Genomic DNA, 12,598 nt, shown 5'->3' with positions numbered 1-12,598 from the left:
AGCATCCAGGTTCCGCTATTGGTTATTGACCAGAGACGTGTCTCGGTCATGTCTACATAGTTCTCGAACCCGTAGGGTCCGCATGCTTAATGCTACGATGACAGTTATATTACGAGTTTATATGTTTTGATGTACCGAAGGTTGTTAGGAGTCCCGGATGTGATCACGGACATGACAAGGAGTCTCGAAATGGTCAAGACATGAAGATTGATATATTGGAAGCCTATGTTTGGATATCGGAAGTGTTCCGGGTGAAATCAGGATTTTACCGGAGTACCGGGAGGTTACCGGAACCCCCCGGTAACTTAATGGGCCTTAGTGGCCTAGGTGGAATAGAGGAGAGGAGGCAAGGGCCGGCCGCGCGCCCCTCCCCCTAGTCCGATGTAACGCCCCGAGTCCGATGCGCCAGGTGTCTCCCAGTTATTCGCCGTTGTTGCCATGTCTTTTGCCTGCGTGTTGCATTTCATCATGTCATCATGTGCATTGCATCATCATGTTTTCAAAACTTTCATCCGTCCCGGTCTCCCCGTTCTTTCCGTTGCCCGTTCTGACTCCAGTCATACTTGCACGCGCTCGCGGCATGTCCGAAATAGTATTTTATAAGTGGCCAGAAAATGTTCTCGGAATGGGTTGAGAGTTGGCGTGCGGTCTTATTATAGTGTAGATAGGCCGCCTGCCAAGTTTCATCGCATTTGGAGTTCGTTTGATAGCCCAACCTTTAAACTATAGCGGCATTATAGGCGGTCTAACGTCGGACGTTTTCGGTCTCCGGAAACTGCTGCCGGGCCCCCCCCTCTCTCTCTTCTCTCCTCTCAGCCTCGCCACAGCCCACCTAGTCCATCCACCTACCCCTCTTCGCGTCCGGAGCCGTCCGTTGCGATCGCACGGTCCGAAACCCCTCTTTGCTCAGTGCATCGACCCCTCGCGCGTGTCCGAGACTCACCTGAACCCGAATCGGGCAGTCGTCACCGTTGGATCCGGATCATCCCCAAACATCTACAAAACATCTCCGATTCTTTGTTGGGTTCCCCTAAGCTATTTATTCTCGCCCGCCCGGTTACGATCGGAGGGACGAGGTAGCCCCTAATCTAATCCACGCGATGTATATATGCGTCAAAACCCTAGTCCTAAGAGTTGTCCCATCCATCTTTTCCCATCGCGCCGCCGCCACCCACTCACCATCTCCATCGGGATCCTCCCAGATCCACCTCTCCGCCACCGAAGCCTCCGACCACTTCCCTCGTTTTCAGCTTCTGGCCAACCACCTCCTCCCATCGATCCGACCCATCAAGCATGGAAGCCCCGCAGGCATCCAGCGCGCCCACAAGCCCCTTCTCCCTGATGCCCATCGTCCCCGCCATGGTTTTGGAGCTCACCTCGGTCGCTGATCCGAGCCGCCCCGGGAATCAACGTCGCCGGAGTCCCTCCTCACCTACAAGACCACGCCGCCCTACCACCTCGTCTCCTTGTCCGACGCGACTCCTGTTGGGGAACGTAGTAATTTCAAAAAAATTCCTACGCACACGCAAGATCATGATGATGCACAGCAACGAGAGGGAAGAGTGTTGTCTACGTACCCACGCAGACCGACTACGGAAGCGTTGACACAACGTAGAGGAAGTAGTCGTACGTCTTCCCGATCCGACCGATCCAAGCACCGTTACTCCGGCACCTCCGAGTTCTTAGCACACGTACAGCTCGATGACAATCCCCGGGCTCCGATCCAGCAAAGCGTCGGGGAGGAGTTCTGTCAGCACGACGGCGTGGTGACGATCTTGATGTTCTACCGTCGCAGGGCTTCGCCTAAGCACCACTACAATATGATCGAGGTGGAATATGGTGGCAGGGGGCACCGCACACGGCTAAGGAACGATCTCAAGGATCAACTTGTGTGTCCTAGGGTGCCCCTTGCCTCAGTATATAAAGGATGGAGGAGGAGGAGGCCGGCCAAGGCTTGGTGCGGCCAGGATGTGGAGTCCTACTAGGACTCCAAGTCCTAGTAGGAGTCCACCAAGAGGGGAGGAAGGGAGAAGGAAGTAGAGGAGAAGGAAAGGTGGCCGGCCCCCTTTTCCCTAGTCCAATTCGGACTAGAGGGGAGGGGGGGCGCAGCAGCCCCTTGGCCCTTTTTCCTCTTCCCACTAAAGCCCATCAAGGCCCATTGCTTCTCCCGTAACTACCCGGTACTCCGAAAAATACCCGAATCACTCGGAACCTTTTTGATGTCCGGATATAGTCGTCCAATATATCAATTTTTACGTCTCGACCATTTCGAGACTCCTCGTCATGTCCCCGATCTCATCCGAGACTCCGAACTCCTTCGGTACATCAAAACTCATAAACTCATAATATAACTGTCATCAAAACCTTAAGCGTGCGGACCCTACGGGTTCGAGAACAATGTAGACATGACCGAGACACGTCTCCGGTCAATAACCAATAGCGGGACCTGGATGCCCATATTGGCTCCTACATATTCTACGAAGATCTTTATCGGTCAGACCGCATAACAACATACGTTGTTCCCTTTGTCATCGGTATGTTACTTGCCCGAGATTCGATCGTCGGTATCTCAATACCTAGTTCAATCTCGTTACCGGCAAGTCTCTTTACTCGTTCCGTAATACATCATCCCGCAACTAACTCATTAGTTGCAATGCTTGCAAGGCTTAAGTGATGTGCATTACCGAGAGGGCCCAGAGATACCTCTCCGACAATCGGAGTGACAAATCCTAATCTCGAAATATGCCAACCCAACATGTACCTTTGGAGACACCTGTAGAGCACCTTTATAATCACCCAGTTACGTTGTGACGTTTGGTAGCACACAAAGTGTTCCTCCGGCAAACGGGAGTTGCATAATCTCATAGTCATAGGAACATGTATAAGTCATGAAGAAAGCAATAGCAACATACTAAACGATCGGGTGCTAAGCTAATGGAATGGGTCATGTCAATCAGATCATTCACCTAATGATGTGATCCCGTTAATCAAATAACAACTCTTTGTTCATGGTTAGGAAACATAACCATCTTTGATTAACGAGCTAGTCAAGTAGAGGCATACTAGTGACACTTTGTTTGTCTATGTATTCACACATGTATTATGTTTCCGGTTAATACAATTCTAGCATGAATAATAAACATTTATCATGATATAAGGAAATAAATAATAACTTTATTATTGCCTCTAGGCCATATTTCCTTCAGTCTCCCACTTGCACTAGAGTCAATAATCTAGATCACATCACCATGTGATTAACATCGATAGTTCACATCATCATGTGATTAACACCCATAGTGCAGATCGCCATGTGACCAACACCCAAAGGGTTTACTAGATTCAGTAATCTAGTTCACATCGCTATGTTATTAACACCCAAAGAGTACTAAGGTGTGATCATGTTTTGCTTGTGAGAGAATCTTAGTCAACGGGTCTGCCACATTCAGATCTGCATGTATTTTGCAAATTTCTATGTCAACAATGCTCTGCATGGAGCTACTCTAGCTAATTGCTCCCACTTTCAATATGTATCTAGACCGAGACTTAGAGTCATCTAGATTAGTGTCAAAACTTGCATCGGCGTAACCCTTTACGACGAACCTTTTTCACTTCCATAATCGAGAAACATATCCGTATTTCACTAAGGATAATTTTGACCGATGTCCAGTGATCTACTCCTAGATCACTATCGTACTCCCTTGCTAAACTCAGTGGTAGGGCATACAATAGATCTGGTATACAGCATGGCATACTTTATAGAACCTATGACCAAGGCATAGGGAATGACATTCATTCTCTTTCTATCTTCTGCCGTGGTCGGGCTTTGAGTCTTACTCAATTTCACACCTTGTAACATAGGCAAGAAACTCTTTCTTTGACTGTTCCATTTTGAACTACTTCAAAATCTTGTCAAGGTATGTATTTATTGAAAAAACTTATCAAGCGTCTTGATCTATCTCTATAGATCTTGATGCTCAATATGTAAGCAACTTCACCGAGGTCTTTCTTTAAAAAAACTCCTTTTAAACACTCCTTTATGCTTTGCAGAATAATTCTACATTATTTCCGATCAACAATATGTCATTCACATATACTTATCAGAAATGCTGTAGTGCTCCCACTCACTTTCTTGTAAATACAAGCTTCACTGCAAGTCTGTATAAAACTATATGCTTTGATCAACTTATCAAAGCATATATTCCAACTCCGAGATGCTTACACCAGTCCATAGATGGATCGCTGGAGTTTGCACATTTTGTTAACACCTTTAGGATTGACAAAAACTTCTGGTTGCATCATATACAACTCTTCTTTAAGAAATCCATTAAGGATTGCAGTTTTGTTTATCCATTTGCCAGATTTCATAAAATGCGGCAATTGCTAACATGATTCGGACAGATTTAAGCATAGATACGAGTGAGAAACTCTCATCGTAGTCAACACTTTGAACTTGTCGAAAACCTTTTGCGACAATTCTAGCTTTGTAGATAGTAACACTACTATCAACGTCCGTCTTCCTCTTGAAGATCCATTTATTTTCTATGGCTTGCCGATCATCCGGCAAGTCAACCAAAGTCCATACTTTGTTCTCATACATGGATCCCATCTCAGATTTCATGGCCTCAAGCCATTTTGCGGAATCTGGGCTCATCATCGCTTCCTCATAGTTCGCAAGTTTGTCATGGTCTAGTAACATGACTTCCAGAACAGGATTACCGTACCACTCTGGTGCGGATCTCACTCTGGTTTACCTACGAGATTTGGTAGTAACTTGATCTGAAGTTACATGATCATCATCATTAGCTTCCTCACTAATTGGTGTAGTAGTCACAGGAACAGATTTCTGTGATGAACTACTTTCCAATAAGGGAGCAGGTACAATTACCTCATCAAGTTCTACTTTCCTCCCACTCTCTTCTTTCGAGAGAAACTCCTTCTCTAGAAAAATTCCGAATTTAGCAACAAAAGTCTTGCCTTCGGATTTGTGATAGAAGGTGTACCCAATAGTTTCCTTTGGATATCCTATGAAGACATATTTCTCCGATTTGGGTTTGAGCTTATCAGGTTGAAACTTTTTCACATAAGCATTGCAACCTCAAACTTTTAAGAAACGACAACTTTGGTTTCTTGCTAAACTATAGTTCATATAGTGTCGTCTCAACGGATTTAGATGGTGCCCTATTTAACGTGAATGCAGCTGTCTCTAATGCATAACCCCAAAACGATAGTGGTAGATCGGTAAGAGACATCATAGATTGCACTATATCCAATAAAGTACGGTTATGACGTTCGGACACACCATTATGCTGTGGTGTTCCATGTGGCATGAGTTTGTGAAAATATTCCACATTGTTTTAATTGAAGACCAAACTCGTAACTCAAATATTTGTCTCCGCGACCAGATCGTAGAAACTTTATTTTCTTGTCACGATGATTTTCCACTTCACTCTGAAATTCTTTGAACTTTTCAAATGTTTCAGACTTATGTTTCATCAAGTAGATATACCCATATCTGCTCAAATCATCTGTGAAGTTCAGAAAATAACGATACTTGCCGTGAGCCTTAACACTCATCGGACCGCATACATCAGTATGTATTATTTCCAATAAGTTAGTTGCTCGCTCCGGAGAACGGAGTCTTAGTCATCTTGCCCATGAGGCATGGTTCGCAAGCATCAAGTGATTCATAATCAAGTGATTCCAAAATCCCATCAGCATGGAGTTTCTTCATGCGCTTTACACCGATATAACCTAAACGGCAGTGCTACAAATAAGTTGCACTATCATTATTAACTTTGCATCTTTTGGTTTCAATATTATGATTATGTGTATCACTATGATCGAGATCCAGCGAACTATTTTCATTGGGTGTGTAACCATATAAGGTTTTATTCATGTAAACAGAACAACAATTTATTCTCTTACTTAAATGAATAACCGTATTACAATAAACATGATCAAATCATATTCATGCTTAACGCAAACACAAAATAACACTTATTCAGGTTTAACACTAATCCCGAAAGTATAGGGAGTGTGCGATGATGATCATATCAATCTTGGAACCACTTCCAACACACATCGTCACTTCACCCTTAACTAGTCTCTGTTTATTCTGCAACTCCCGTTTCGAGTTACTAAACTTAGCAACTGAACTAGTATCAAATACTGAGGGGTTGCTATAAACACTAGTAAAGTACACATCAATAACATGTATATCAAATATACTTATGTTCACTTTGCTATCCTTCTTATCCGCCAATCACTTGGGGTAGTTCCGCTTCTAGTGACCAGTCCCCTTGCAGTAGAAGCACTTAGTCTCAGGCTTAGGACCAGACTTGGACTTCTTCACTTGAGCAGCAACTTGCTTGCCGTTCTTCTTGAAGTTCCCCTTCTTCCCTTTGCCCTTTTCTTGAAACTAGTGGTCTTGTTAACCATCAACACTTGATGTTTTTCTTGATTTCTACCTTCATCGATTTCAGCATCACGAAGAGCTTGGGAATTACTTTTGTCATCCCTTGCATATTATAGTTCATCACGAAGTTCTACTAACTTGGTGATGGTGACTAGAGAATTCTGTCAATCACTATTTTATCTGGAAGATTAACTCCCACTTGATTCAAGCGATTGTAGTACCCAGACAATATGAGCACATGCTCACTAGTTGAGCGATTCTCCTCCATCTTTTAGCTATAGAACTTGTTGGAGACTTCATATCTCTCAACTCGGGTATTTGCTTGAAATATTAACTTCAACTCCTGGAACATCTCATATGGTCCATGACGTTCAAAACGTCTTTGAAGTCCCGATTCTAAGCTGTTAAGCATGGTGCTCTAAACTGTCAAGTAGTCATCATATTGAGCTAGCCAAACGTTCATAACGTCTGCATCTGCTCCTGCAATAGGTCTGTCACCTAGCGGTGCATCAAGGACATAATTCTTCTGTGCGGCAATGAGGATAAACCTCAGATCACGGATCCAATCCGCATCTTTGCTACTAACATCTTTCAACACAATTTTCTCTAGGAACATATCAAAATAAACACAGGGAAGCAACAACGCGAGCTATTGATCTACAACATGATTTGCAAAATACTACCAGGACTAAGTTCATGATAAATTTAAGTTCAATTAATCATATTACTTAAGAACTCCCACTTAGATAGACATCCCTCTAATCCTCTAAGTGATCACGTGATCCAAATCAACTAAACCATAAACGATCATCACGTGAGATGGAGTAGTTTTCAATGGTGAACATCGTTATGTTGATCATATCTACTATATGATTCACGCTCGACCTTTCGGTCTCCGTGTTCCGAGGCCATATCTGCATATGCTAGGCTCGTCAAGCATAACCCGAGTATTCTGCGTGTGCAAAACTGGCTTGCACCCATTGTAGATGGACGTAGAGCTTATCACACCCGATCATCACGTGGTGTCTGGGCACGACGAACTTTGGCAACGGTGCATACTCAGGGAGAACACTTCTTGATAATTTAATGAGAGATCATCTTATAATGCTACCGTCAATCAAAGCAAGATAAGATGCATAAAAAGATAAACATCACATGCAATCAATATAAGTGATATGATATGGCCATCATCATCTTGTGCTTGTGATCTCCATCTCCGAAGCACCGTCATGATCACCATCGTCACCGGCGCGACACCTTGATCTCCATCGTAGCATCGTTGTCGTCTCGCCAATCTTATGCTTCCACGACTATCGCTACCGTTTAGTGATAAAGTAAAGCATTACATCGCGATTGCATTGCATACAATAAAGCGACAACCATATGGCTCCTGCCAGTTGCCGATAACTCGGTTACAAAACATGATCATCTCATACAATAAAATTCATCATCATGCCTTCACCATATCACATCACAACATGCCCTGCAAAAACAAGTTAGACGTCCTCTACTTTGTTGTTGCAAGTTTTACGTGGCTGCTACGGGCTTAAGCAAGAACCAATCTCACCTATGCATCAAAACCACAACGATAGTTTGTCAATTTGACTCCGTTTTAACCTTCGCAAGGACCGGGCGTAGCCATACTCGGTTCAACTAAAGTTGGAGAGACAGTCGCCCGCAAGCCACCTATGTGCAAAGCACGTCGGGGGAACCGGTCTCGCTAAGCGTACGCGTAATGTTGGTCCGGGTCGTCTCGTCCAACAATACCGCTGAACCAAAGTATGACATGCTGGTAGGCAGTATGACTTATATCGCCCACAACTCACTTGTGTTCTACTCGTGCATATAACATCAACATATAAAACCTAGCTCGGATGCCACTGTTGGGGAACGTAGTAATTTCAAAAAATTTCCTATGCACAAGCAAGATCATGATGATGCACAGCAACGAGAGGGGAGAGTGTTGTCTACGTACCCACGCAGACCGACTGCGGAAGCGTTGACACAACGTAGAGGAAGTAGTCGTACGTCTTCCCGATCCGACCGATCCAAGCACCGTTACTCCGGCACCTCCGAGTTCTTAGCACACGTACAGCTCGATGACAATCCCCGGGCTCCGATCCAGCAAAGCGTCGGGAGGAGTTCTGTCAGCACGACGGCGTGGTGACGATCTTGATGTTCTACCGTCGCAGGGCTTCGCCTAAGCACCGCTACAATATGATCGAGATGGAATATGGTGGCAGGGGGCACCGCACACGGCTAAGGAACGATCTCAAGGATCAACTTGTGTGTCCTAGGGTGCCCCTTGCCTCAGTATATAAAGGATGGAGGAGGAGGAGGAGGCCGGCCAAGGCTTGGTGCGGCCAGGATGTGGAGTCCTACTAGGACTCCAAGTCCTAGTAGGAGTCCACCAAGAGGGGAGGAAGGGAGAAGGAAGTAGAGGAGAAGGAAAGGTGGCCGGCCTCCTTTTCCCTAGTCCAATTCGGACTAGAGGGGGGGGGGCGCAGCAGCCCCTTGGCCCTTTTTCCTCTTCCCACTAAAGCCCATCAAGGCCCATTGCTTCTCCCGTAACTGCCCGGTACTTCGAAAAATACCCGAATCACTCGGAACCTTTCCGATGTCCGAATATAGTCGTCCAATATATCAATTTTTACGTCTCGACCATTTTGAGACTCCTCATCATGTCCCCGATCTCATCCGGGACTCCGAACTCCTTCGGTACATCAAAACTCATAAACTCATAATATAACTGTCATCGAAACCTTAAGCGTGCGGACCCTACGGGTTCGAGAACAATGTAGACATGACCGAGACACGTCTCCGGTCAATAACCAATAGCGGGACCTGGATGCCCATATTGGCTCCTACATATTCTACGAAGATCTTTATCGGTCAGACCGCATAACAACATACGTTGTTCCCTTTGTCATCGGTATGTTATTTGCCCGAGATTCGATCGTCGGTATCTCAATACCTAGTTCAATCTCGTTACCGGCAAGTCTCTTTACTCGTTCCGTAATACATCATCCCGCAACTAACTCATTAGTTGCAATACTTGCAAGGCTTAAGTGATGTGCATTACCGAGAGGGCCCAGAGATACCTCTCCGACAATCGGAGTGACAAATCCTAATCTCGAAATACGCCAACCCAACATGTACCTTTGGAGACACCTGTAGAGCACCTTTATAATCACCCAGTTACGTTGTGACATTTGGTAGCACACAAAGTGTTCCTCCGACAAACGGGAGTTGCATAATCTCATAGTCATAGGAACATGTATAAGTCATGAAGAAAGCAATAGCAACATACTAAACGATCGGGTGCTAAGCTAATGGAATGGGTCATGTCAATCAGATCATTCACCTAATGATGTGATCCCGTTAATCAAATAACAACTCTTTGTTCATGGTTAGGAAACATAACCATCTTTGATTAACGAGCTAGTCAAGTAGAGGCATACTAATGACACTTTGTTTGTCTATGTATTCACACATGTATTATGTTTCCGGTTAATACAATTCTAGCATGAATAATAAATATTTATCATGATATAAGGAAATAAATAATAATTTTATTATTGCCTCTTTCCTTCAACTCCTGACTCCTCTGCTTCACCCCGCGTCGAACGACAAGCTGCAACCGTCATCCCAAGGTCCAGGCCGTCGTCGCTTGCCCAAGCTCCTCCACCCCCTGCAGACTCGTCTCCGACCGTGCCAGCGACCAATGGCCGCTCGCCGAAGCACACCGAACCAGCAACTGCTCCAGGCCGTCGCCCTAGTCTTCCTCGACCTCCACCGCCTCCTCCCCGTCCCGTTCGTCCGCACCGCTGCCGTCACGCCAAGGCCGGCGTCCCTCTGTTCGTCTCGAGCTCAAGCCCCATCTCTGTTGCCTCTTGCTTCGTCTGAACCGCGCCCCCATCATTGCCTCTACTCATGCCCGAGCGCACGTCGCGCCGTCTCCTGCCTCCTCATCCACGCACCCCCAGCAGCCTCACCTCCGACCGCGCAGGTGAGCAGCCACAGCTCCCGAAGCATCGAGAGGCCGTGCCCTGCTCCTTTTCTCTCCCATCTCCCTGTCGTCTCTCCCTTCTTCCCGTCCGCGTTTTTCCCCTCTGAATTTTTCTTCCCTGTCTTTTCTTCAGGCAACAGCTGCAGCCATGGACTGGTAGCACGTTTCCCTACTCGGAGACCCGATCCGCACCTCCCGTAGTAGGATCTGGACCCAGGCGCCTCCTCGCGCCATCCCGTTGTGCCCCACGCTCGCCGGAGTCCTCAGCGCTGCCGCGCCTGCTTCCTGTCGAGCAGAGGAGGACGGCGCCTCTGTCTCGAGCCGTTCGAGCGCACGCCGCGCCTGTTGACCGCTCAGTGAACCGCGCCTGGGCCTGTCTCGCGCGCCAGACCCAGCTCCTCTCGGCCAGATCCAGCGGGCCTTGGCCCATGGTGGTTTGCCCTGCGCCCCTCTTTTTTTCCCTTCCTTGTTGGGCTTCTTGTTCAGTTCCGGCCCGAGTGCCTGTTTTTTTTCCTGAACGATTTTGCTAATTATCAGAGAACTGCTAGTTTTACAGAGAACCCCCTAGACTTCATGCATACTTTAACTCACAAACTAAGCATCACATGTAAAAACTTAATATATGAAACTTGCTTAGATTTTCGTGTAGATTAATAATTTGCCACTTTCATCTATGTTTAAAATGTTTAAAAATGTTGTTTGTTTAAATTTGCTAAAATAACTTGCTAAAATGATTTAATTCATAACTTAATAACCGTAGCTCGGTTTTAAATAAACTTTATATGTAAATGGGATAGAAAAATGCCTAGTTTAACATGATGTACTTGCCTTGCATGTTTAACAACTCAAATATTGTGTTAGGGCAGATCAGTACCAAACCTAATATATGCACATGAGGAGTTTCCGGACTTGTTGTTTTGTTGTTCCGGCCTCATTTAAACTTGCCTAGATAGATAGTTTTTATTATGCTTCACCTCTTGCCATGCTAACAACATTTAATATTGTTGAGTACATAAACGAGATCAAACTAAATAAGTCATGTGGTGTTTTCTTCAATATGCAACTCCGTTGCATATTGAGCTCCACTTAATTTGTAGTGTTGTTTGTTGCACTTTGCCATGCCATGCCATGTATCATTAAACCGGACATGCATCATACTTGTTGTGCATCATGCCATGATCGTGTGATAGTTGTTTACTATGTTGTGTGCTTCTTTCCGGTGTTGCTTCTTCGGGTTGGTTCCGATAACATCGCGTTTGTGAGGATCCGTTCGACTACGTTCGTTTGTCTTCTTCACGGACTCGTTCTTCTTCCTTGCGGGATTTCAGGTAAGATGACCATACCCTCGAAATAACTTCTATCTTTGCTTGCTAGTTGCTCGCTCTTTTGCTATGCCTATGCTACGATACCTACCACTTGCTTATCATGCCTCCCATATTGTTAAACCAAGCTTCTAACCCACCTTGCCCTAGCAAACCGTTGTTTGGCTAGGTTACCGCTTTGCTCAGCCCCTCTTATAGCGTTGTTAGTTGCAGGTGAAGTTTGGAGCTTGTTCCATGTTTGAAACATGGATTTTTGTTGGGATATCACAATATCTCTTATTTAATTAATGCATCTATATACTTGGTAAAGGGTGGAAGGCTCGGCCTTATGCCTGGTGTTTTGTTCCACTCTTGCCGCCCTAGTTTCCGTCATATCGGTGTTATGTTTCCGGATTTTGCGTTCCTCACACGATTGGGTTATAATGGGAACCCCTTGACAGTTCGCTTTGAATAAAACTCCTCCAGCAATGCCCAACATTGGTTTTACCATTCGCCACCTAGCCTTTTCTTTTCCCTTGGGAGTCGCGCTCCTGAGGGTCATCTTTATTTCACCCCCTGGGCCAGTGCTTCTCTAAGTGTTGGTCCAACTGAGCGATGTCCGAGGCTACCAGGGGCAACTCTGGGCTGGCTTACCCGACGTCTTGCTCATCCGGTGTGCCCTGAGAACGAGATATGTGCAGCTCCTATCGGGATTTGTCGGCACATTTGGGTGGCTTTGCTGATCTTGTTTTACCATTGTCGAAATGTCTTGTAACCGGGATTCCGAGCCTGATCGGGTCTTCCCGCTAGAAGGAATATCCTTCGTTGACCGTGAGAGCTTGTGATGGGCTAAGTTGGGACACCCCTGCAGGG

General features: G+C 45.7%; 1 protein-coding gene across 1 annotated transcript; it reads left to right on the top strand.

The window, feature by feature from the left end:
* The first annotated feature begins 1,293 nt into the window (after positions 1-1,293).
* Positions 1,294-11,746, top strand: LOC147980099 (uncharacterized). The gene is made up of 4 exons (XM_087516830.1): positions 1,294-1,484; positions 2,145-2,147; positions 10,019-10,424; positions 10,558-11,746. The coding sequence occupies exons 1-4, from the start codon at positions 1,294-1,296 to the stop codon at positions 10,582-10,584; spliced, it is 627 nt and encodes a 208-aa protein (XP_087372956.1). The 3' UTR covers positions 10,585-11,746.
* Positions 11,747-12,598: the final 852 nt, after the last annotated feature.

Source organism: Triticum urartu, chromosome 3A (assembly GCF_056163025.1).
Source record: "Triticum urartu cultivar PI428250 chromosome 3A, HENAU_Tu73, whole genome shotgun sequence".
NCBI lineage: Eukaryota > Viridiplantae > Streptophyta > Magnoliopsida > Poales > Poaceae > Triticum > Triticum urartu.
Note: the sequence above shows the minus strand (reverse complement) of the source record. Positions and strands in the feature narration are given on the sequence as shown.